We start from the raw sequence: 26,248 nt of genomic DNA, 5'->3' as shown, positions 1-26,248 counted from the left end.
CGAGTGGCTAATGTTTCCAGGAAAAAAAGTTTGGCTCGTGATCGTGAGGAGGAAAAAAACAAAGAACAACAAGGGAAGGGAGATAACGCCCTGGGGACCTGCCCACTGCCCATCGTCTTTCCCGCACTGTCCGTCGGACGCTTGAAACCCCTCTCGAAAACCCCCCACGAACCCCACCAACCCAATGGCGACGCCACCGCTCTCGCCGGCGGACGCGGAGGAGGAGGAGGCGCGGGAGCTCCTCTACGAGGCGTACAACGAGCTGCAGGCGCTGGCGGCCGAGCTGGGCGGCGCCGCGGGGGCGCCGGCCGTCGTCGTGGTGGGCCACCAGACGGACGGCAAGAGCGCGCTGGTCGAGGCGCTCATGGGGTTCCAGTTCAACCACGTCGGGGGCGGCACCAAGACGCGCCGCCCCGTCGCTCTCCACCTCCGCTTCAACCCGCGCTGCGACGCGCCGCAGTGCCGCCTGCTCGCTGGCCCCGGGGACGAAGATGAAGACGCCGGGGTCGCGGGTCGCCCCATGCCGCTCGCCGACATCCAGGTGCGTATGATCGGTGATGGCGCGCGCGCCTTTGCGGAAATGGCGCTGCCTGGTGTTGTGTCTGATTGTATCCATCCGTATCTGTAGATTGCAATGCACCCCATGTGTTCGTGACATTGCCGGTGTCATGTACTGACGAAGAAGGGGTTTAATCAAGCTAACATCTGATCGGGGGATGGGGTTTACACAATGCGTCCTATGATTTTGAGAATTGCCTGTCGATGTTGACATCCAGACTAGCATGCTAATAACTATTATTATGATTGCTACATGGAGTTACGTAGAACAATTACCGTAGAGCATCCGTTTATACATAGTTTATGAAATCATTGAGCATACACAAAGTCGAAGATGAAGACGCTGGGGTCGCAGGTCGCCCCATGCCTCTCGCCGACATCCAGGTGCGTATGATCGGTGATGGCGCGCGCGCCTTTGTGGAAATGGCGCTGCCTGGTGTTGTCTGCTTGTTTGTATCCATCCGTGTTTGTAGATTGCAATGCACCCCATGTGTTTGTGTCATTGCCGGTGTCATGTAGTACTGACAAAGAAGGGGTTTAATCAAATTAACATCTGATCGGGGGGATGGGATTTACACAATGCGCCCTGTGTGGTTCTATGATTTTGAGAATCGCCTGTCAATGTTGACATCTGGACTAGCATGCTAATAACTAAGATTATGGTTGCTACAAGGAGTTACATAGAACAATTACCACAGAGCATCAGTTTATACATAGTTTATGAAGTCATTGAGCATCGAGCACGCAACTATATTGTTTGATTAACCAGAAATAGACATTTTTGCCCCTTCAATATTGTTGAATGTTAATGTCAAGAAGGTTGGACCACTGTTGCATTTGATGATATAATATTCCTCTAAAACTTCTCTGTGGCATGAGGACACAATTAATAAGCTCAACTACTGTCAGGCATATATTGAAGCTGAAAACATGAGGCTGGAGAGTGACCCTTGCCAATTTTCAGACAAGGAAATCATAGTAAAGGTAGAATACAAGCATTGCCCCAATCTCACCATTATTGACACTCCAGGTCTCATTCTTCCAGCTCCTGGCCGTAAAAACCGAGTTTTGCAGGTACTTTTTTTTTACTTTGGTCTCTCTATCAGTCTACCTTACTTATTTTATCCTTTTTAAGTGCCTTTGGTTCCTCACTGAAACTGCAACTTGGTAATCTTTGCAACCTGCAGAGCCAGGCTTCTGCTGTTGAGAGCCTTGTTCGTGCTAAAATCCAGCATAAAGAGACCATTATACTGTGCCTTGAAGATTGTAGTGATTGGAGTAATGCAACTACACGGAGAGTGGTGATGCAGGTTGGTTCTTTAAGTTATCTTCTTATATGCATAAGTCCTCTATGACTCTATAACACTATGATATTTTGCATACTTTTCCACCATCTGTTCTCACTTATTGGGTTGCCATACATAAAAGAAGACAGCATTACTTTCCTGAGTGTTAACTCTTCAACCGGAGCTCGACTTTGCACAATCCTTATGTAACTGATAGATTGTTTCCACTAAAAGCAAAGTATTTTGTTTCCTTTTGGTACTGCAGGTTGATCCTGATCTTGCAAGGACTGTTCTAGTTTCCACAAAACTGGACACTAAAATACCGCAATTTGCCCGACCCTCTGATGTTGAAGTGTTCCTTCACCCACCGATTTGTGTGCTAGATGTTTCTTTATTGGGAGATTCTCCCTTTTTCACATCAGTACCTTCTGGTAGAGTTGGTTCTTGCCATGAAGCAGTGTTCAGATCAAATGAAGAGTTTAAGAAGGTATCACAAGCCAGTGCCACCCGAATTCTTTTTTATGTTTGTGCTTTAGCCTGTGAAGTGTCAAGTTATATAGTGTATAGACATGCTTGAAATTCAGTATTAAGTAGACCTTGAGTTTTCTCCCTCTGCACAAGCAAAGCAACTGATCATCTGATTTCATTATGTGCCTGGCAAAACAATCAGGTTAAATTCAAGAGCAAATGTGTAAAGTGTGATGTTATTTCCCTTTCAAGAGAATTACAACTAGCTGAAAACCTGTAGTTTCTAATAGCATTTTAAGGAGTCTAGTTTACTTATGGAAGCTATAGAGTAGTAATTTCTGCACTTTTTTAATTTACATACTGATTTCTTTTAGTTCAAATATAGAAAACATGTTTGTTTGACTTTTGAAGCTTCTCTGACTCCACTACAAAGATGCCATTCCTGTAGCATGTGCCCATTTTTTATCTCTTTTTTATAGGGTAAAGACACCTCCAGGAATAATCTATGACTAACAGAAAGGGTTGTACTTCCTGTGGGGGTCAAGAATGTAAATGAGAACACTTTGAATTTTGGAAATATGTGTGCTACTGTTGGATTTATGATTACTATTTGAAAGATCAATGAAATGTTTGAGTATGTGACTCCTTTAACATGACAATATCCAATAAACAACGTTTATCATCAGTGTTCACAGTAATATATTAGTTAAAAGTTTTTCAAAAATATATTTTGAAAGTACTGTCTCACAAAAAAACAAATTTTATTGTTTCCTTTAACAAGACAATATCCAATAAACAACGTTTATCATCAGTGTTCACAGTAATATATAGTTAAAAGTTTTTAAAAAATTATATTTTGAAAGTACTGTCTCACCAAAAAAACAAATTTTATTGTTTCCAATGTCTAGATTACATCATGTTGCCAGTTTGTAGTTTATTTCATTCTGTGTACATAACCTCCCTTTATTTTATAACATATGCTGTGATGAACTCCCGCACAACTTTTAATCCAAAACTCAAAATATTCTGGATGGATGGAATAATATATAAGGAAAAAAACTGCTTTAGTAACATATGAAATGTTCTAACTGAACTACAGAACACCATATATGTGTTTTAGTACAGCCTTTTTGCGATCATTGGCCCATCATATATCCAAATTTGGGCCTTTTCTCTTATGTAAAAAAAAGCAGGCAGCTTTTCCATAAAACTGCTAATTTTTTCTTTTACTATGTTGTTGTGAAGGCCATCTCATCAAGAGAGTCTGAAGATATTACATCTATTGAAGACAAGTTAGGAAGGTCACTTACAACAGAGGAGAAAGAAAGAATCGGAGTGGGTAACTTGAGATTGTTTTTGGAGGAGTTGCTGAGGAAGAGGTATTTTTGTGTATTATCTGTACTGCATATTTTTTAATCTTTCTTGTGAAATAATACAAATGATCTTATTATTGAAAGGTATATTGAGAGTGTTCCACTAATCATTCCACTTCTTGAGAAGGAGCATCGAAATGCAACAAGGAAATTGCGTGAAATCAGTCAAGAAATCAGGTTATTTCTTAGTTGATTGTCCATGTTCCCTAAATTATATGGATTCTTTGCTTTAGTAAGTTATCTGGTATTTCTGAAGCTCAAAGCTTTGTAGGAAAGCTGCCTTACGTTCTTCTTTATGTGGCTGGCTTTACATGCTTATGAAAATATATTTGTTATTCAAGATGTATGATTTATGTTGACATCCTACATCTGAACAGTGATCTGGACGAAGCCAAACTGAAGGAGAAAGCTCAGCTATTCCATGACTCATTTTTGACCAAGGTGCTTGCAACACATATTATAAGGCAGACACTACATTTCTTAGATGACACAATCTTCTTGATTCACATCATTTTCCACGACTAGCTTAGAATGTTGTATTCAGAAATTGAAAGGTGCTTCAGATAAACTTAAAATTGATGCTGTATTATTTCGTTTCAGTTCTCTTTGCTATTGAAAGGCATGGTGGTGGCACCTCCTGATAAATTTGGTGAGTGTTTTATGACTTTATCTCCTGGGAGTGGTTTTCTGGTGGTCTTGAGGTTATTGCTACATTTTACTTTGTTATCACTTTTTAAAACTGTTGGACCACAGGAGAAACTTTAATTAACGAGAGGATCAATGGAGGAACATTTACCGGAAGTGAAAATTTTCAGCTCCCGAACAAGATGATGCCAGTAAGTTCTGTTTTTTGGTTTATGTATTGAAGATGCATCACGACTAGCCATTCTGTCCTAGTTTAAGCTTATAGTGTTTAAAGGAGCTGGATTTCCCTGCTACACAAAGAGTGATGTGATTGTGTTAAACATGCTTTCCTGGAGGGTTTCCTGTCAAACCTTTAGTCAGTTAGGAGTAAGGAGTGGGTGTTGATCTAAGATACTTCAGTCTTGACACCCCCCGCCCCCCTGACTTTTTACCACCCTTTTAACAGTAAGCAATTTCTACAGAAACTAAAGGGTAAACATATTTTGTCCCCACTGTTGGTGTATATGTGAGCCCTTGTATAGAGTCCCATCTAGAGGCCCATTGTATAGGAACTATATATCCCATCCTTCTAGGGTTTGGAGGAATACAAGCCATTATTCTCTCCTACATGGTATCATTAGCCTAGATCCTCTCTTCCCTCTCCAGCCGCCGCCGCCGCCGCCTCCATGGCCGGCCGGCCACCGGCGCCGCCGGACTTCCCTTCCCTCTCCTCCTTCCCTCCTCTCTCCCCTGCCTCTGGATCTGGCGTTGCGGGCCATGCTCCGGCCGCCGCTAGCTCTGCTCTGGCCGCCCTGCCCTGGCGCGCCTCTGGCGCCGCCGGGCCGGCCTCTGGCGCTACAGGCGCGGGCCCCTCTGCTCCGGCTGCATCTGCCGCGGCCTTCCCTGCTCGCGCGCCGCCTCCTCTGCTTGCGGGCGCTGCGGGCGCCGCCTCCCCTGCTCGCGTTGTGCCTGCGGGGCCCGGATCCGCCTGCCGCCGGCGCAGGCCCAGACGCGGCCATCCGGGGCGCGGACGCCCCTGCTCGCGCGCGACCTCCCCTACTCGCAGGCGCAGCGGGCGCGGACGCCCCTGCTGCCACCCCTCCTCTGCCCCAGGGCGGGGCTGCCGCTGCTGCCGCCGGGGCGCGGCCGGCGCGGACGCAGTCGCCGCCGCCGCCCAGGCCACTGCCGATCTAGCCTGCTGGCCAAGCTGGCTTGCTGCCCCGCCTGGGCTCCCTCGCAGTGAGCTGGGTGCGGGCGCGGCCTGGCTTGCAGACGCGGGCGCACCCCCCGCGGCCTGCCCTGCTGCCCCCGCGGCCCTTGTTGCCGCGGCCGGCGCGGGCCCGGCTGCCACTCTGCAGCCGCTGCTGCTACCCCCGCGGGTGCGGTCGCCGCCGAGCTGCAGTGCGCGCTAGCAGTCGCGCGCGCCGCACGCGCACTCCAGCAGCAGCTACGCGGCCCACCTCCTCCTTGGCGAGGATTGGCGATGCCCCCTGCGCCTGTGGCCGCGCCCGCGGCGCCCCTGCCCGCGCCCACGACGGCCGCGCCGGCCATGGCGTTCGGTATGCCCCTTCGGACGCGCCGTTCGCCGTCGCCGCCTTCCGCAAGCAGCAGGCCGCCGCCGACGCTGCTACGGCCGACGCCGCTCTCGCCGCGGCCCTCCTCGCTGCCAAGTCCGAGGCTTCGACGGCTCAGGAGCGGGCCCGCGCGGCTGCTGTCGCTTGGGAGCGTGAGCGCTCCGCGGCCGACGCTCTCGCTCGTTGGGTCGCCGCGGAGAAGCCCCACTTCCTTGTCCCCCCCGTCGTTCCCTTCACCGAGCACGGCGCTTCGCCCTCCCACCAGGCTCCTCCCTCTGGATCTGGACCCCGGATCGACCCGCCCGACCCCCTCCTTGGTGCTCCTCTCACCGACCAGACTAGGGGTGGGGGAGGCCGAGGGCGTCGGCGGCGGAGGGGACGTGGTGGTGGTGCCTGGGGCACTCCGGACCCGACTCCGGCTCCCACTCCTGCTCCTGGCCCTGGAGGTACGCCCTGGCCATCCTTCAGCGCCCCATGGCCAGGGCGCATCCCGATGTGGCCGTTTCAGGGTCAGGGGGGGCCTCGTCCTCAGCCCCAGCCGGCGGCTATGCTCGCCGCTGCTGCTCCCCTGTTCGCGCCGCTCTGGACCCCGCCCGCTCAACCCAGCCAGCAGCCGACCTGGCCTGGGGGGTGGGACCAGGCCGCACTGACGCAGTCTTTCAGCGCCATGGGGCGGACGCCGCCGGTCAGCATCGAGTGGATCGTCGACTCTGGTGCCTCCTTCCACACCACCCCACATGCCGGTATCCTCTCTTCTGTCCGACCCCACACCCCTCTTGTCCTTCTTCCATCATGGCTGGTGACGGGTCTTGCCTTCCTGTCACCGCTGTGGGTTCTGCTCCTGGTTCCTTTCGTCTTCCCAATGTCCTTATTGCTCCTCAGATGGTTCATAACCTTCTTTCCATTCGTCAGTTTACAGCTGACAATTCTTGTTCCATCGAGTTTGATTTTTCTGGCCTCATTGTAAAGGATTCGGCCTCCCGGCGTCCGCTACTCCGGTGTGACAGCACGGGAGGCCCCTTTACACCCTTCGCCTTTCTTCTTCCGCTGCATCACTCTTGCCTTCTTCGCCATGGCCGTCTTGGTCTGACGCTTTTGCCGCGACGCCGTCTTCCATCACCTGGCACCGCCGTCTTGGTCACCCTGGTCGCGACGTTCTGGCTCAGCTCAGTCGTAGTACCGATGTTCCTGGTACTAGGGCTCCTGCTGAGCCCCTCTGCCATGCGTGCCAGCTCGGTCGTCATGTTCAGCTCCCTTTTTCTTCTTCTTCGCATGCGACGCATGCATTTGATCTTGTTCACTGTGACCTGTAGACCTCTCCTGTTCTTAGCCTTTCTGGCTATAATTACTATTTGGTTGTGGTCGATGATTTTTCGCACTACTCTTGGACGTTTCCTTTGCGCGCCAAGTCTGAGACCTTCCCCACCCTCCTCCACTTCTTTGCCTGGGTGTCCACTCAGTTCGGCCTCACTGTTAAGGCCGTCCAGTATGACAACGGGCGTGAGTTCGATAACTCCATATCCCGTTCCTTCTTCCTCTCTTGGGGTGTTCAGCTACGTATGTCTTGTCCGTATACCTCTCCTCAGAATGGCAAGGCTGAGCGGATGATTCGCACGACGAATGACGTCGTGCGCACCCTTCTGATTCAGGCCTCTCTGCCCCCGCGCTTCTGGGCTGAGAGCCTCCACACCGCCACCTTCTTGCTCAACCGTCTTCTGTCCTCTGCTTCTCCTGCTCCCACCCCACACCACGCACTTTTCGGTACCCCTCCTCGCTACGACCACCTTCGGGTCTTCGGGTGTGCGTGTTACCCTAACACCTCCGCCACTGCTCCTCACAAGCTGGCGCCCCGCTCGACTCGGTGTGTTCCTTGGTTACTCCCCTGACCACAAGGGGTACTGATGATTTGACCTCACCTCTCGTCGCGTCCTGATCTCCCGACACGTCGTCTTTGATAAGTCGGATTTCCCCTACTCCACCTCCTCCGCACCTTCTCCTGACCCCGAGCTGGAGTCCCTCTTTCGACTGACCCGGTGGTTCAGCCACCTTTACCTGTCTTTCCTTTCCCTACAGGTTTTTTCGGCACACCGGCACCGCTTCCGGTGATCCCTGCTGCGCCACGCGCGGCCCCCGGACCTCCGGTCGTGCCGCGCATGGACCCGGTGTCTCCTGCTGCGCCACGCGCGGCCCCGGTGCCTCCCCCTGCACTTGCGCGGTGCGCTCAGCCGGTGCAGGTGTACCAGCGTCATCCGGTGCAGGTGTACCAGCGTCATCCGGCGCCGACTCCGGCGCCGCCGTGGTACGCTCAGCCGGTGCAGGTGTACCGGCGTCGTTCGGCGCCGGCACCGGCGCCGACTCTGGCTCCGGAGGCTCCTCCGACGCCTACACCGTTGTCGTCGCCGCCACCATCTACACCGGAGCCGCCGCCGCCTCCGCCGACTCGCTCTTGAGTCGAGCCGGAGGTGTACCACCCGCCAGTCGTCCACCGGGATCCTCGGCATATCCATCCCATGGTGACTCGGCAGATGGCGTCTCAGGCCGCGACTCTCCGCCACCGAGGGAGAGCCGCGGGTCTCTCCGGTACCCTCCTCTGTCCGCGACGCCTTGGCGGATCCTCACTGGCGTCGCGCGATGGAAGAGGAGTACGCGGCTCTTCTCGCCAACCAGACGTGGGATCTCGTGCCGCGTCCGTCTAGTTGCAATGTGGTGACTGGCAATTGGATCTGGACGCATAAGCGTCGGGCTGACGGCACACTGGAGCGCTACAAGGCTAGCTGGGTTCTCCGGGGGTTCACCCAGCGGTCTGGTGTGGACTATGATGAGACCTTCAGTCCAGTGGTGAAGCTTGCTACTGTGCGTACGGTCCTCTCGCTCGCACTCTCGCGCTCCTGGCCTGTGCACCAGCTGGATGTGAAGAATGCCTTTCTTCATGGCACTCTGTCAGAGACAGTGTACTGCTCTCAGCCAGCGGAATTTGTGGACTCGAGTCGTCCGGATATGGTCTGCCGGCTCAACAAGTCCCTCTATGGTCTGAAGCAGGCTCCTCGGGCTTGATACTCTCAGTTCGCCACATTCTTGCTGACTTTGGGATTCACTGAGGCCAAAGCTGACACTTCTCTGTTCATCTACCGCCGTGGGGATGAGACTGCCTACCTGCTGCTCTATGTTGATATTATGCTCACCACCTCCAGTCAGCAGTTGCTTGAGCGCGTCATCTACTCTCTGCAGCAGTAGTTTGCTATGAAGGATCTTGGTCAGCTCCACAAGTTCTTGGGCGTTACTGTTGAGACTTGCCCGTTTGGCCTGTTCCTTCATCAGCGGCAGTATGCACTCGACATTTTGGAGCGGGCTGGGATGACTGATTGTAAGCCATGCTCCACTCCTGTTGATACTCAGGCGAAGCTATCTGCTGATCTGGGTGATCCCGTGGGTGATCCTACTGTCTACCGGAGCCTTGCCGGTGTCTTGCAGTACCTGAACTTCACCCGGCCGGATCTCACCTATGCCGTTCAGCAAGTATGTCTTCACATGCATGATCCCCGGGAGTCTCACCTGGCTGCACTGAAGCGTCTCCTCCGCTATGTCTGTGGCACCGTTGGCTTCGGCTTGGTTCTTCACCGCTCTCCCACCTCTGAGCTGGTGGTCTACACCGACGCTGACTGGGCTGGCTGCCCGGACACTCGCCGCTCCACTTCCGGCTACGCCGTCTTCCTGGGCGACAACCTGGTCTCCTGGTCGTCCAAGCGGCAGCCGGTTGTCTCCCGCTCCAGTGCTGAGGCGGAGTACCGGGCTGTCGCTAACGGCGTGGCGGAGGCGTCCTGGCTCCGACAGCTCTTGGCGGAGCTCCACAGCCCGTTCTCCAAGAGCACGCTCGTCTACTGCGACAACGTCAGCGCCATGTACCTCTCCACCAACCCCGTTCAGCATCAGCGGACGAAGCACGTGGAGATCGACTTACACTTCGTGCGCGACAGGGTCGCCGTCGGCGATGTTCGGGTACTCCATGTCCCGACCACCTCCCAGTTTGCCGACATCTTTACTAAGAGACTACCCTCTTCGACCTTCTCGGAGTTTCGCTCCAGCCTTAACATAGCAGGTGGCTAGTTGTGGCTGTGGGGGGGGTATTTGCCCTTTGTACTTTTTTCTTGTCCAGTCTTGAACACCGCTGCGACGGTAGTTCAAACTGCGGGGGGTGTTGGCTTTCTTGTTGTCCAGTCTTGAACACCGCTGCGCCGGTAGTTCAGACTGCGGGGGGTATTGGTGTATATGTGAGCCCTTGTATAGAGGCCCATTTAGAGGCCTATGTATAGGAACTATATATCCCACCCTTCTAGGGTTTGGAGGAATACAAGCTATTATTCTCTCCTACACCCACTACTCAGCTAGTTGTATCAGTGTAATGATGTGCAGCTCTCCTGTGTATTCGTGAAAAAAAGCTACTCTTATCAATTTCTTTGTTTCACATCCACCATATATTACGGTACCTTTAATTCATATAATTATCTTATGGTACTTTTAATTCATATATGACATGTTTCAAAATGACCTTGTTTGCAGAATGCTGGAATGCGGCTTTATGGTGGTGCGCAATACCATCGAGCAATGGCTGAATTTCGTTTGGTAGTTGGTAGTATCAAGTGCCCTCCAATAACTAGGGAGGAAATTGTCAATGCTTGTGGTGTTGAGGATATTCACGACGGGACAAACTACTCCAGGTACTCTCTTTCTCAAGGGTTATCATTATGATATGGATCCTAGGATCCTATATTCCCACGATCAGTGAGCTAAAATGACACAATGGTACATAAATCTAAATCTGGTAAGATTGAATAGGATCTTGTAGGTTTGTGCTAAGGGTATGATCATTATGCTGACAAGAAATTCCATCAAAACTCAAAACGTGATCCAAGGAGTTGTTAATCCAAGTTGTATTAGTCTAAATTTATTTCTTTCAGATTTTTATGGTTTCTTCCTATATTGGACATTCTAATTGCTAATAATGTAGACTTGTATAAAATTTAATGTTCATAACCTGACTTTAGTTAATTTTCATGAACTGGATATAAGGACATTCTTCATTCAGAAATAATACATTTGCACAGTATATTTCAACCTGAACAATTTGTGGTTTTGTTAGGACTGCTTGTGTAATTGCTGTGGCAAAAGCACGTGACACATTTGAGCCATTCCTTCACCAGGTTGGTGAGTTTGTTGCCTCAGTGTGGGCTCATGTTTCGTTTGCAGATATTTGTGATACATTTGTATGATTATGGTAGATGCATCTTCTTATTTAGGCTTCTTGTGCCAAATATTCCCTACTAAACATTTGGTATCATTACATAGCTAAGTATGTTTAACAAAATAATTCAAATAGTTGAGCTACTCTATTTGTGGTTAGATAAGCTTTGATCTTGATCTGCTTACTATGTTTCTGAGATTAATATCTGTTACCTATTCTTAATACAGTTGGGTTTTAGGCTTTTGTACATATTGAAGAGGCTGATCCCAATCTCTGTTTATCTGTTGGAGGTACTAACTTGTCCTTAAGTAATCCAAATGATATGGTTTATCTTTTATTTTGAAAAGATTTACACAATACTCTTGATGGACCTCTACAGAAAGATGGTGAGCATTTTAGTGGGCATGAAGTACTTGTAAGGCGTGTCCAAGCGGCATTCAGGAGGTTTGTTGAATCCACTGAGCAATCATGTCGAGAAAGGTAATAACCTTCCTGATTCTGATACTTATGAATGGCTTTCTTGTTTATTTGCTTCTGCACTCTAGTCAAAATACAGTTATCTGTGCTAAGGCAACCCTTCCATATTGGAACCTTGTATCTAGCACTTTTGATTTGAAACTGTAGATACATTTTCTAACATTTCGTGTCATCAACAGTACTTGTGCTATCTATGGACCTCTTTTGAGAACATAGCTTGGCTATTTGGTTGTATCTATGAAATGCTAGAAACACTTTTCTTCTGGTTTACCTAGTTAGGCAGTGTCACTTTCCAGTTTTCATTCGAACTGACAGGTATACTTTAGGATTGAATATAATAACACTTGATGGAAAGGTCTATGCTTCATTTCAGTTCTAGTTTCTTATCTAATAATTGTCCACCTACCACTCATAACACTGGTGCCGAGTGAATTGACACATTAGAATGCAAAGTCATTATGTTTCAAAACACTTATGGAATGACAGAGCCATTTGGTCTAGTAATTATCTCTATTGAAGGCATTTGTGAACTAATCATGATGAATAGAACTGCATTCATCAATGAAATGCAAATGTAGAGAGTGGATATCCCAATTCTAACCATGATAACTTTTTCCTGTCTGTTGATGTTAAATCCTGTCCATATGAGCATTTGTTTTAATCAGTTATTTGAGGTATTTTTGTTTTCGTCTAAGTGAATTAGTGAAAGAACTAAATACAGCTGCTATGAGAAATATCTACTGCTGAGTTTTTTGTAGTTGTTCATATTCGCTCCTTACTCCTTAGTCATAACTGCTAGATCTTATGAATTGTATTTCTACTGACATCCTCCAATGGGCTATAATCCTATGTGTTAATGCTACATGGCCATACGGATTTTTATTTCTTTGCATGCTCAAATGTCCAAATGCAGGTGTATGGAAGATTTAGAGAGTACCACTCGTTATGTCACTTGGTCCCTTCACAACAAGGTGCGCTTATTTAAACATTAGAAATTTTGAATATGTTCTATCAGCGTGCTTAACGTTTTGCTCTATTGAATGCAGAACCGCGCTGGGTTGCGACACTTCCTCGATTCATTTGTTGCACCGGAGCAACTATCAGTAAATACACTGCACGAGCAGTTGCCTGGGTTGAATGACAACAGACAGGACAGGGCAAAGACCGACTCAAAGTCTAATCATTCATCAGATACAAATTCATCGGGTGCTGTACCAGAGACAAGGCTGGTCGATCTGTTGGACAGTACACTCTGGAACAGAAAGCTGGTTCCCTCATCTGAAAGACTTGTCTATGCATTGGTTCACCAGATTTTCCATGGGATCAGAGAGCACTTTCTTGTCACCACTGAACTGAAGGTGCCCATCATCCAAAAGACTTAACTTGTTTATGCACTGCTTCATTAGATTTTCTTACTATACTGTTCCTTTTTCTTTGTTTATGGCTAAATGCTTTGGCTCATTGTGAAACTGCAGTTCAATTGCTTTCTCCTCATGCCGATTGTCGACAAATTACCTGCGCTTCTAAGACAAGACCTTGAATCAGCTTTCGATGATGAACTTGATAGCATCTTTGATGTCACTCAGCTGCGCCAGTCGCTTGGGCAAAAGAAGCAAGAGATGGAGATCGAAGTGAAGCGGGTATGCTTCTTTCTTTTAAAAATCGAGCAGTTTTTAAGACTACCATGTTAAGATAATTGGGAATAATTACTATTCTTTTGCTGGATTCAGGTCAAGCGTTTAAAGGAGAAGTTTGGGGAGATAAATAAGAAGCTCAATTGCCCTCGTGTTAGGCAGTAGGTCAGTCCAAAATTGAACAGTGGTTTGCTAGGCTAGGACTCCAGGTAGAGTGTTTCTATGCAATACTTTGCATAATTAAATAAGTGGAATTGAGCAATAGTTTGCTAGGCAGTAGGTCAGTCCAGGTAGAGTGTTTCTATGCTGTATTGTGTGACTTCTTGTTGTAACTTTAAAGTTGTTAATATGAAGACTTCATGTCTTAATGTATGATATTAGTACATGATTTTCCATATGGCCAATAAAATGATGTATCCCTTATCGAGTTCTTAAATATGAGCTGTTGCTTAGCAACTGCAGTTTGCTGCCATATATGAGATGATTTGTTATTGAACTGGTAGCTTTAGCTACATGTAGAGAGCAAGAACAGGAAGCTCCAGTCCCAGTTGGAGATGCATTTTCTGCTGGAGGGTATGCTATAGTGAGATTGCTGGACATGATTCAGGCTGTTTCATGGACGTCCAACATGAGTTGACTGTTGACATCTTCGGAGCAGAATATTCATCGCATATAACATGAAAAATCAAGTGCCGCAGAGTACACATGTAACTTTGCCTAAATGATAAGCAGGTCACGCGGAAGGAAAATATTTGCTTCAATTCTGTGGGAACATGATTATTTAGTTAAGCGTAGTGCATTGCCATATTACCATGCAACATCCAAAGTAGCACTGACTGATGCTGCTTTTATTCCTAGTACAGTACACAACTCAAAATGGACATGCTGGGAAGAATAACTTCTTTAATCAGTGAGTCCAAATGGAGCCCTCATGCTACCAGAGCAAGTTATGTGAGCAAAGTCTTCGAATATGGTTGCACACAACTAACAGGTTCTTGTTTTGTTTGCTCGCCAAAATCATTTCAGCTGCAGCTGATGCTAAAGCTACCCAAGTGAGATACCCTGCAACATTCCGATGAATAACATGTTACATAACCTAACAATATAATTATTCAGTACCTATCAAGAATGGGAATTGTCTTAATTTCCATTTACCTTTGGTGGGTCAAACTTTGCCCCGAGATTGCTTAATTTAGCATGAGCTTCAGCGTAGTCCTTGAAAAAAGCATCCTGGCCCTCGGCGTATTTTTCAGCATAGACCTTCAAGCATGAGAAGTCTTCATGAGACTTGGTTCACAGTATAAGCTAGAGATGTGCAGTTTCTTGCAACACAAGAACCTTCACTAACCTTGAATGAGGAGTCCTCAAATAGCACAGCATCAGTAGGCAGAACTAGAAGGTCCTGATCCCGCCTTTCTTTGACATCCTGAATTTTATGCCCAAGTTACTGCAATGCTACATGATTGCTGATAATCCCTAGAGCAAATTAGGTAGCCTACCTTGAAATAGCTGTTGTCAAACTTGAGCCACTGAGATGTCCAAGACTGCCCTCCAGGTGCACCAGGTCCATCTTTCTGGCATATCAAACAAAAAACCAATTAATTAAAAGAGTGTGATACACCAATTTCAGCACCACTCAGCAAGAACTTTATGAAAGTATAGATATGCTAATACTAGGTACTGTACACACAAAGGTCATATTCACAAGAATAATAATTGAGAAAATAGAGATAAGATCTGTATAAAGAAAAGCTTGCAGTAATGATACTTATATAGGATATTCAATCTAAGATGCACCACATAGCGAAAAGCAATTTCCAGGGAAGAGATTAGTCAAGCATGTCTTATCAGAAAATCAGCACGAACAGGTGATCAAACATGGTGCTTATGCAGCAAGCATGCATGCAAGGACCAATCGGTACATTTAAAGGGACAGCCAAAGTGAAAGTAACTAGCATGAGTCGGAAATATTGGTTACACTTATAATTTAGTGCCTAATGAGTAAGTATGAAGGGCAGACATGCAGTCATGCAGATGCAATAAAACAATCAATAGACAATGAATGTTTAAAGCTGTAAGTTACATACAGTGTATTTTGTTTCTGGTTTTCCCCAGCCACTACGCTCTGGTCTTGCCCGTCCAAGTGTATGAGCTCCTGACAGTGCAACAATTTCCTACAGAGTACAAAATAATTGTGAGTAGAAAATCCAGAATTCTGCCGTGTTTAATTCAAACACCGCATTCTGTGCACACCTTGTCGTTCAGGCCCATTCTATAGAATACTTCACGCAAATGTTCCGCAGGTGAAGGTGGGCCAGCAGCTGAGTGGGAAAGGAAATAAAAATATGAGTAACCTTGGGGAAAAAAAATCTTCTGTACAAATAAAACATTGGTACACCAAAGAGGTAAGGAAGTAGAGACAATGTATAACTTTCAAAGTTAAATAATTATGACATAGGAAGAACTCCATCCAGAACCACCAGATTGGGGGTGTTTGAAAACATTGCAATGCTTAGGAAGGTAACACGCAGTGGTCTAATTCTATGACCAAAAGACAACTGTATGAACATGATTCCATTCCAGGTGGTGCAGATTCTCAATATCTGTCACATTGTAGGATGCGGGCAGTTAGAACACTTTATCCTGTGCATTCTGCATAATAGTCATGTGGTTTGACCAGAGTTTAGACCTCACAATGGTAATTTTAAAAAGGACTTGTTTTATATATCACATAATACTGTTCAATGTTCTACTGCTTTAGCTTGTTTCTACCTCCAATCTTACTAATATTAAAAAAATATGGATTAATCTGCCCTACCAATCTCAGAAGGTTGAATTTGGAGGCAATACAAAGAACCCAACACTACTAGAGGGAAAAGGGAAAAGGCTAATGCTGTGATGATAAGGGATAACATTAAAAGTTAGCAGGGAAGTATATGCTGTATCTGGGTCCTCTACTTGCAATAGTGCATCATATTTTGTTTGTGTTTTAATTTGGTGTGCCAAATTTGCAGATTGCAGACAAATAAGCATCAGGTGAAATAAATCTGATAAGATTTGTCTTAGCTTGAAGTGGATGATGTCCAGGACACAGTATATTTTCTGTGATATGAATCATAAACTTTTGTCATAGCAACTTGTTGAAGGCTGGCAGTGTACTGAGATTGTAAGCTTTTGTAAATAACTAAGCAAGTAAACACAAGTCAAACATGCGTTTAAATTCAGTATTGATTTAATAAGAGATAGTTTATCAATGTTTTAATCAGGGAGTTAGCTGAAGTTTGCTACATGGTGGAAGTCTGAGAACAACTAGAGGTAATAAAATTAGATAGTGATTCAGTGTTTCTATCACTAAGCAATGATTGCAACAATATGCTTAGATTAAATGAAACTAAAATGGCAACCTAAGATTCTGACCGAGTTCTGGGCTCTCTAGATTCTGAGTCAGGCTCAACATAATTGGCATAGGAAGTAAGATCTGTCCAAAATCCATTTACTGACCAGGAAGCCTCCCCTCTGGTGGGCATTGTTCAGGGGCTGTAACATCAACCCTTCCATAGATCATGGGAATTTTGGGGCCACCTGCTTCCTGAAATGAAAGAAATCAAAACCATCAGCATTATTAACAAGAAGCACTTTAAGAATGATCATCACTTAATCAGTAGGCACGAGCGATTTAAAGGACCTCAATGGCTGTGGCGCTGGCTAGCTGAAACAGATCTGCATATGTGACACCTGAAAACTTATCTTTGATTGGCTGGATCAGCTTCAAAGCATTCACAAGACCTGTCGCAAAACTATATATAAGAATGGCCCTTCATCATGAACCTACAAATGATCGCCGGAGGAGAAGCACTACCAGCATTAGCCCCATGCTTTAACTCGATTTCAAATCTCAAGCTACCATTAGCTCCTCCGCACTTTGGCCACTCCGCAATGTTCTTGTCATAGGTACCAGCATCATGCCACCCCAATCGAACCTGTACCAAAAGATAACTCATCACAAAATCATATGCAACCAACTGAAAGGTGGAATGCCGGAATCATCTAATGTTGAATTGAGAAGATGGAAAACAGCCAAGTGCACACAAAGGAACAAAGACCAACATTGATCTAGTCTAGCATAAACATATCAGTACATCTGCAGAACTACTGTAATTCCAAAACATATTCTCTTGCATAAACAGTTGTGTGGTCAGTTGAGGGAACATACACACCGAGTTCCTACCTTCCCAGAACAAAATGTTGCAGTATTGGTTCATCAGTTGCACGAAACAAAAGAAAAACTTAAACTTTTGTACAGATGCAGAATTCCTTCACAGCTGGATGGATAAATAAGGAAATCCAACACAGTCATCTTCTGCTCCAACCACTGAACCACAGGGAGCCGCAGATTTTGCACAAGGAGCAATACCGTACCAGGATGGGATGGCAGAAGGTGGTCTTGAGCAGCTTCTTCACGTCCTCCCGCGCGCCCCTCAGCTCGGCTGCCGCGTCCCCCGCCGCTGCCGAGCTCAACGGACGCCTTCCGATCTCCTGCGCCGCCGGGGAAGAAAAGGACAGCTGAATGAAGATTGAAGAACCAGTATGACCGCAAGAACAATGGGCAAGAACCAGTACCTGGGAGGCGAGGAGGATGCCGCGGATCGAGGACCCGCCGGAGACCCCGCGGCGGAGGAGGTGGTGGACGGCCATGTCGGCGCCGCAGGGGTTTAGGCTGCGATAGCTACTTGGCCCGCGTAGGTGGTGGAAAGTAACGGAATGGTGGACCAATAGGGAATTTTGCGCTGGCCGGGGGGTGGGGGTGGGGGGGGGGGGGTGTTGCAGGAGAAAAGGCTTGGAGAAATGGAACCCTCGAGTCATTTTGCGTTGAAACCCCACTGACTTCATGGGCCCACCATGCAGTCTCGCTCCCTAATCTCAATCGAATTGAACTAAACCAAGTATCGCTCATTCCCCAACCCCAATCGCCAACGGCCAATCCCATGGCTGCCCTCCTTGTCGTCGCCTGAACAGCCAATGCCCAACCAAACAGGAAAGAGGTGGAAATTGGAGACCGTGGGCAGTAGTGTAAAACTTACTCCCTTCGTCTATAAAAATATGCACTTCTCGTTTTTTTATAATTCTAACGGTTTGAACTTTGATTAAATTTATATAAATAATAATAATATTTATGATATAAAATAAGTACCATTAAATTAGTTATAGAATATATTTTTATAATAAATTTATATAGAGATATAAGTGCTAATGCTATTTACTATAAAGTTGATCAAATTTAAACTATTTTGACCAACATGGATCGCATGGTTGTATTCTTTTATGGACGGAGAAAGTACTGAGATTTGATTGGTCCTAAAATTCATCAGTGGCGTAGTGTAAGTTAAAATACAAGCTGTTCATTTTGTATACTATACTGACCGTGTGGTGTAGTGTAAGTTAAAATACAAACTTTTTACTTTTGTATATTACATTGATCGTGTAAGGGGGCGGAAGGAGTACTCTGAACAATAGTATCAAACCTACGTATAATGTTGTGAATTTTATACTTAACTAATAAGGATCACTAGTTGTGTGATTTGTGCCTAGGTATTGATATGTTGTGTATGCTGTGCGCGCACCTGGATCAGAGGCGCATTCTATCTCTAAGGAACTTGTTTTTTTTTTCATGTTTACGCTCTGTAAGGCTAATTCTAATGGGTGGTTTTGTTTGGTTGTTTTCAAGAGTGCCACATCACTAAAACGCAAATGAAACCATAGATGAAACTCACCTTCACAATGCATTGTTTTATGTTTGCTATTTTATAGGCTCTCATCCTATTTAATTTTAAAACTCATCAAGTGTTGGTAACTATGCATATATGGTTTCATCTAGATGAAATTCATTTCATTTCTCTCCTACATCATCTAAAATGGTGACATAGCACCCTATTTAATGTGCATGAAACTCTCATGAAACCTCCACTGAGACTGGTCTAAGTGTACAGTGTACCACTTATAGCAAGTGAATCTATATTTTTTATGGATCAAATGGCTCTAGTAGCATTTCTCATATCCTAGGTTTGACTCTGTGTGGGAGCGAATTTTAGATTGGGGTTTAAAAAATCCCTCCTTCCATTGCTAAATTTTCTCGGAAAACCGTTTGCCCTCGTAATGAAATATGGTGGGACCATATACCTCGCGATCGAGTTTTTATATTTTTTTATAAGAAAAAAACTGAGTGAATCACCTCCACGCAAAGTTGGCACGAGGATGGTGCCTCAAGAAGTGCATGCAACAAAAGGTCGTACTGAGTTTTTTTTTTCTAACTTTGACCATCAGTGGCTAAAAAATCGTATAGACTATCAACAAAATGGCAGCACTATCAGGTATAGCCATGATGGCATATCATAGAACGTACTGTCTTGGAGACAGTAAAAACAAATTTCATATCCTTGCCAATTTGCAAAGGCCCGCCCGTGTATTCCCACGCATGGCAAAGGCCCTGCATCGCCATGCATAAAACCGGGGAGGGGTGTCCGTGGTCGCCTCTGTTTCTCATCAGTTGCCGCTTCCCCGGCCTCTCCCTCCCCTCCTCCATCCAAGCTCACCCACTAGCCAAGACACCAATTAAAGAAGCAGCGGCAGATCGGTGCATGGCCCGGTTGCGTGTCGCTGGGAAATAGAACGAGGGTAGGTTGTAGATTTGACGTTGCTGCATGGCATTGGCATGTCCGACTGACCATCTGCTGCAGATTCAGAGGCATTCTTGATCCCGCTTTTGCCTGCCACCGGTCTGCGCTTCTGTTGTTTCTCTGGTAATAATCTTCCTTGCAGCTTCATCAATTTGATTTCCTTTTTTCTTTTTGCGACTCAGTTTCACATTTGGGCTTTTCCGCTTTTGTATCATTGTGAAAAGAGTACCATTGTGCAACTGCATGTTCAGATTGCACATTGAGATCCCATTGTGAAAAGGGTACCATTTGTAATTCCAACGCTTCAGTGCCAGATGCTAGTTACATGAGATTTTCTATGTAAATTAAGCCGCGGAATTACAAATCAGTATCCAGTTGAACAAATATTTTTGTCCTAATTAAAAGGCCCATTCCTGTTGCATGAATCTGCAGGTAGCGCCAGCCTGCTCTGCATGAGCTAGTTGAAGAGGGGAGCCAAAGATGCCGTTGTTCGAACGGGATCGGTACCAGAGGCTGGACGGCGGCGGCGCCGCTGCCGCCCGGAGGCCGCCGTCCTCCTTCTGCTCGTCGGCGACCATCGTCTTCTTCGTGGCGCTCTGCCTCGTCGCCGCGTGGATGATGGCGTCGTCCAACAACATCGCGGTCACCGTGTCGCCGGAGAACACCAAGTCGGGCGCCAAGGACCAGGATCGGTCCGTCGACTTCGCCCGGAGCGGTGACGCCGTCAGTGACACGCCGCAGACGGGAGGCCAGGTCGGGGACGCCGTCAGGAAAGATAACGTCGACACTGGCGGCGGCGTCGGCACGACGCAGACGAGGGACGAGGCTGGCGACGGCGACACGTCGGAGGACGGCGCTGGTGACTCCGGCAAGAAGGACGACGGCGCCGGCGCCGCGCAAACGACGGGCCCTGCCAGCAACGACGTCAACCGGGGCGACGCCGCGGTGACGTCGGATGCGACAGGAGGCAACACCACCGCCGCTGCCAGCGCCACGGTGGCCGAGGGCGAGACGCCGTCGAAAAACCAGACTTTCTCCGACGAGAACGGCAAGACGGAGGGCGGCGAGGTGGCCAAGCCTGAGGACCCCGACAAGAAAGTTGAGCAGAGCGCTGAGCAGGAGACGATCGACGCCAGCAACACCACAAGCAGGCAAGCCGAGAAGACCAGCACCGACCAGAGCACGGACGAAACCGGCAGCCAGGCAGACAAGAACAACACCGAGGAGACGACGTCCACCGATGCCAAGGACACACGCAGCCAGGCTGATGACAAGAACGCCGAGGAGGCGTCCACCGACGACAAGAATGCCGGCGGCCAACAGGCTGACAACAGTTTCCAGGAGACATCCACCACCACCGACGCTGACAACGCCGGCGGCCAGTCCAGCAATAGCACCAAGGAGACACCGGCAGAGTCAGAGGAGGCCAGTGGTGGCACGGCCAAGAACCAGACGACCTTGGACGACGTCAACGGCAAGATGGTGAACGGCGTGAAAGAAGACTGGACGGCCGGCGAGAAGAACTCCGATGAGTCTGCCAGCAGCGACAAGGTGGACGACGACACGAGCACCGGGGCGGCATCAAAGGACGCCACTTCCGGAGGCCAGAACGTCGCGGCCGAGACCATGGCCGCATCTGCAAGTGCGGATGGCACCAACGGCACGATCACGGACAACGACTTGGCAATGAACAGCAGCGCCACATCCCAAGACAAGAAAGACAAGGCGGAGCTGCTGCCAAGCGGGCAGGCCGAGCTGCTGAACGAGACGGCGTCGGCAGTGGCGGAGAACGGCACGTTCCCGACCCAGGCGGCGGCGTCGAGCGAGGAGAAGAAGAAGAAGAAGAAGGGCAAGGAGGACAAGGGCGTCTCGACGACGTACAGCTGGAAGGTCTGCAACGTGAGCACCGGCGCGGACTACATCCCGTGCCTGGACAACGAGGCGGCCATCAAGAAGCTCAAGAGCACCAAGCACTACGAGCACCGGGAGCGGCACTGCCCCGGCGCGGCGCCGACGTGCCTGGTGGCGCTGCCAGAGGGGTACCGGCAGCCGATCCCGTGGCCGCACAGCCGCGACAAGATCTGGTACCACAACGTGCCGCACACGGGGCTGGCGTCCTACAAGGGGCACCAGAACTGGGTGAAGGTCTCCGGCGAGCACCTGACGTTCCCCGGCGGCGGCACGCAGTTCAAGCACGGCGCGCTGCACTACATCGATGTGATCGGGGAGGCGCTGCCGGAGGTGGCGTGGGGGCGGCGCAGCCGCGTGGTGCTCGACGTCGGCTGCGGCGTCGCCAGCTTCGGCGGGTTCCTGTTCGACAAGGATGCGCTGACCATGTCGTTCGCGCCCAAGGACGAGCACGAGGCGCAGGTGCAGTTCGCGCTGGAGCGCGGCATCCCGGCCGTGTCCGCCGTCATGGGCACCAAGCGGCTCCCGTTCCCCGGCAACGCCTTCGACGTCGTCCACTGCGCGCGGTGCCGCGTGCCGTGGCACATCGAAAGCGGCAAGCTGCTGCTGGAGGCGAACCGCCTCCTCCGCCCCGGCGGCCTCTTCGTCTGGTCGGCGACGCCCGTGTACCGGAAGGTGCCGGAGGACGTGGAGATCTGGCGCGCGATGGCGGCGCTCACCAAGTCCATGTGCTGGGAGATGATCAAGAGGACGAGCGACACGGTGGACCAGACCGCCATGGTGGTCTTCAAGAAGCCGACGAGCAACGAGTGCTACGACGCGAGGCCGCCGCGAGCGGAGCCGCCGCAGTGCGAGGCCTCCGACGACCAGGACGCGGCGTGGAACGTCACCCTGCGGGCGTGCCTGCACCGCGTGCCCACCGACCCGTCCGCCCGCGGCTCGCAGTGGCCGGCGCGGTGGCCGGACCGGCTGGCCGCCACGCCCTACTGGCTCAGCGCCGACCAGGTGGGCGTGTACGGCAAGCCGGCGCCCGCCGACCAGGAGCACTGGAGGAAGGTCGTCGCCAACTCGTACCTCGACGGCATGGGCATCGACTGGAACAACGTCCGGAACGTCATGGACATGAGAGCCGTCTACGGAGGGTACGTAATAAGCAATCATCGATGAATGAGATCCGGTGTTCGTTCCCGTTTCCGATCGAATCGACTGACCTGCACCTGGATTATCATGTAGGTTTGCGGCGGCGCTCCGGGACATGAAGTTGTGGGTGATGAACGTGGTGACCATCGACTCGCCGGACACGCTGCCGGTCGTCTACGAGCGCGGTCTCTTCGGGATGTACCACGACTGGTGCGAGTCCTTCAGCACCTACCCGAGGTCCTACGACCTTGTGCACGCCGACCACCTCTTCTCCAGGCTCAAGAGCAGGTCAGTGAGCACAGCCACCAGCAACAATTTTTTGTATTCATCATGCCCTGAGCCCCTGACCCGACCTATGGTGCAGGTGCAAGCTGCTGCCGGTGATGGTCGAGGTGGACCGGATCCTACGGCCGGAGGGGAAGCTCATCGTCCGCGACGACATGGCGACGGTCCAGGAGGTCCAGAGCATCGCAACATCTTTGCACTGGGAGGTGAGGATGACGGTGTCCAAGCAGGGGGAGGGGCTGCTCTGCGTCGGGAAGACGATGTGGCGGCCCAAGGAAGTTGAGACGCCGAGCTAGTGCAAGTTGATGACCCATGACTGCAGCAGCTCTTCTTCCAAAGAGAATGGTAGCACCTAGCAAAATACAGAATGGCATTCCTGCCACATTACATTGCAATAATCAAGATAGCCATTGGGTTGTATACAGTGTCCCTGTTACCGAGTTTCGTAGCTGTAAGTACTAGCTCTATTTAATTCACATCAGTGTTTCAAGCATTGACTGCTGAAGGAAAGTCTGAAGAAACAAAGATGGCTATTAATTTCCAAGAGATGGTAACCCCAAATCATCAGCATTTTGCACTACACCTGCCACACTTTGATAACCCGAGCCCGATCAGACTTGGGCTCGCTCCCGATTCCGACGCGGAATTGGCCTGCTGGGCTGGGGCCACTCCGACTCCGACTGGCGCCTTGTTCGGCTGGCAGCTCCAGCCAGCCAGCAATAGTGTTTTTCCTCTCACACCAAATCAGCTCAGCCATCTGTCAGCCAGCCAGCCAGCAGTATTTTTTCCTCACAATAAACCAGCCACCAGCCCAGCCACCAGCCAGCCGAACGAGGCGTGGGCCTCAGGCCGCGGTCGACCCCGATTCAGCCCACCATATAAGGTAGCACCGGAGGAGGTAATAATGCGTTTTTTTATTTTTATATTTTTCAAAATTATTTTTTACAGAAATATATTTTCGATTTCATAATTTACAGATTTATACCCCTACCGCCCGGCTACGGAGCGGCCGGCCCCCTGCCGCCCTCCCGCCGGGCGGTAGAGACCTTTATATAAATAAAATTTATTTTTAATCGCATTTTGGCCCATATGGGAGGCTGCCTCCCGGCAGCTGGGCGGCAGGTACCCGCCACCTAGTGGCGGGGCGGTAGGCCAGGCAGCCGCCCGGCAGGGGGCGGCAGGTGATTGGCTACATTTCGACGACCACGATCTGCCCAATGACGTGGAAGGAATCAGGCTGGGCTTTGATTCAAGCTACGGGGAACTTCTTGAGCACATCGACAAGTATGCAGTGCTACCACTACATCATCCATTCCATCTTAGCGATTTGGCTGTTTTGCTAGGAAAATTTTGTTATTATTTGCCTTTTGCTATTCTATTGAGGCCACAACATAGTAGCAGAAGTACTTGCATTTGGCCCACTAGAAGATAACGGATCTGCATCTCAATTGACAGGCAGAAGATGGCGTTTGGCTTACCGATGCTGACAAACACTTACTTCGCCCTCGTAGCATATGATGGTGACCTGAAGAGGCTGAAGAAGGCAGTTGCCCATATGATCATTATGTTTTGCGAGGCTGTCAGGTTTGAGCTTCTCTTTCAGGAAATCCTAAAGATGATGGGGGCCGGTGCCACTTTACCTCTTCCACCTGTGATGTGGTACTGGACAAACAACTGGAAGGTCTTGTCTGGCTTCGCTCTGAATTGCAAGCAAAGGGAGGAAACATTGGAGATGGCTGATGACCCCGAGCTGCTTCTCAAGGTCAGGAAGTTTGAGGTCAACAACAGAGACGACATCGCAAAGCTTATGGGCCTCATCATGTGCAAGCAACCTTAGTTTGGTTCAGGGCACGTCTTTTTGGTTACCTGATGGTTGGGGTATGAGGTGTGTTGGATGGCCGTAGTTTGGTTTGCTAGCGGGGCTCGTTTATCACTGTGCTGTGCCTGTGCTTAAGATGACCCTGTCGTTTTGATAGCTAGCCTGATGGCTCAACTGTGTTCTAGGCCCGGAGAATTTATTCCACTAATATGATAATTCGTTTTTAGGGATAAACTTGCATTGCTCTGTTTTTATATCAGAGGAGGATTTGTTTAATTTGGAAGCCACGTCAGATTCTTGCATCCTAACTACTGGGATATCATCAAGGTACCACAAAACATGTAACAGTCAGCATCCAGAGGCAACAGCCAGAAATACTGCCCGTTTATTAAAAAAAAAAGAAAACGGAAACGGACCACGAATGCAGAGAGATCAAAGTCATAGGAACCCTTTCCTTTTTTTTGGGGTACCCTTAGCTTGCTTTGGATTTTTGGATCACGGTAACATATCTGGTGCAAACTACAATTTCGTGAAAAATCGTACAAACTACAGCAAAAATGTCGTCTAAATTCACCAAAAAAATCTAGCATGTAGATGATATGATGATATAAAATGATGTAAAATATCTTGTCTAAACTCGAATTCGTTTGTGAGATATAAAAATAACAAATTTCTAACAAATCATCTGGACAGCTTTCTGCCTTGAAATTTGTTATTTTTATATCTCACAAACAAAGTCGAGTTTTGACAAGATATTTTACAAGATTGTGTACCATCATATTATCTACTTGTATGATTTTTTGGTGAATTTAGACGACTTTTTTTTGTCGTGGTTTGTACGGATTTTCACGAAGACTGTGGTTTGCACTAGATACGTTCCCTTTGGATCACTCAGTATTTTTTTGGCTACATTTAGCATGCTCCATTACCATTATTGGATACTTCTTATTTCCTTGCTGGTGGAGAGCTACTAGGTCACATTGCCGCAAGCACCACCTATTTCGTTCTTAGTTGCGTATGTGTATGAATTGCTAAGTTATACTTTTCATATTCATCTACTTTACTAAAGGTTTTTTTTTCTATCCAAAATATTTAAAACCACATCTAATACCGCACTGCCGCACTGACGGTCAATGTTTAACCTACGGGAGGGGCCTGCCGCCCCCTGCCGGGCGGCGGGTCCGCCCCG

At 48.7% G+C, this 26,248-nt stretch overlaps 3 protein-coding genes across 4 annotated transcripts; 2 read left to right on the top strand and 1 right to left on the bottom strand.

Annotated features, from left to right (window-relative positions):
* The first annotated feature begins 90 nt into the window (after positions 1-90).
* LOC120696864 (dynamin-like protein ARC5) lies at positions 91-13,669 on the top strand. Of its 2 annotated transcripts, none has more exons than XM_039979886.1 (17): positions 91-541; positions 1,468-1,632; positions 1,746-1,868; positions 2,110-2,331; positions 3,558-3,691; positions 3,770-3,862; positions 4,063-4,126; positions 4,286-4,334; positions 4,439-4,521; positions 10,441-10,598; positions 11,021-11,081; positions 11,350-11,412; positions 11,502-11,602; positions 12,513-12,570; positions 12,646-12,957; positions 13,075-13,239; positions 13,330-13,669. In XM_039979886.1, the coding sequence occupies exons 1-17, from the start codon at positions 185-187 to the stop codon at positions 13,396-13,398; spliced, it is 2,277 nt and encodes a 758-aa protein (XP_039835820.1). In that variant the 5' UTR covers positions 91-184; the 3' UTR covers positions 13,399-13,669. The 2 variants fall into 2 exon arrangements, with proteins under 2 accessions (XP_039835820.1, XP_039835821.1); XM_039979887.1 differs by lacking the exon at positions 91-541 and adding an exon at positions 795-942.
* Positions 13,670-13,958: 289 nt separating this feature from the next.
* LOC120696865 (probable L-ascorbate peroxidase 6, chloroplastic/mitochondrial) lies at positions 13,959-18,084 on the bottom strand. The gene is made up of 11 exons (XM_039979888.1): positions 17,854-18,084; positions 17,653-17,769; positions 17,093-17,213; positions 16,919-17,019; positions 16,735-16,822; positions 15,487-15,554; positions 15,321-15,407; positions 14,733-14,807; positions 14,582-14,659; positions 14,389-14,493; positions 13,959-14,295 (listed from the first exon to the last, which is right to left on the bottom strand). The coding sequence occupies exons 1-11, from the start codon at positions 17,926-17,928 to the stop codon at positions 14,278-14,280; spliced, it is 933 nt and encodes a 310-aa protein (XP_039835822.1). The 5' UTR covers positions 17,929-18,084; the 3' UTR covers positions 13,959-14,277.
* Positions 18,085-20,459: 2,375 nt separating this feature from the next.
* Positions 20,460-23,740, top strand: LOC120696863 (probable methyltransferase PMT24). The gene is made up of 3 exons (XM_039979885.1): positions 20,460-22,957; positions 23,049-23,243; positions 23,320-23,740. The coding sequence occupies exons 1-3, from the start codon at positions 20,523-20,525 to the stop codon at positions 23,534-23,536; spliced, it is 2,847 nt and encodes a 948-aa protein (XP_039835819.1). The 5' UTR covers positions 20,460-20,522; the 3' UTR covers positions 23,537-23,740.
* The last annotated feature ends 2,508 nt before the right edge of the window (positions 23,741-26,248 follow it).

This window comes from Panicum virgatum, chromosome 3K (genome assembly GCF_016808335.1).
Source record: "Panicum virgatum strain AP13 chromosome 3K, P.virgatum_v5, whole genome shotgun sequence".
Taxonomy (NCBI): Eukaryota; Viridiplantae; Streptophyta; class Magnoliopsida; order Poales; family Poaceae; genus Panicum; species Panicum virgatum.
Note: the sequence above shows the minus strand (reverse complement) of the source record. Positions and strands in the feature narration are given on the sequence as shown.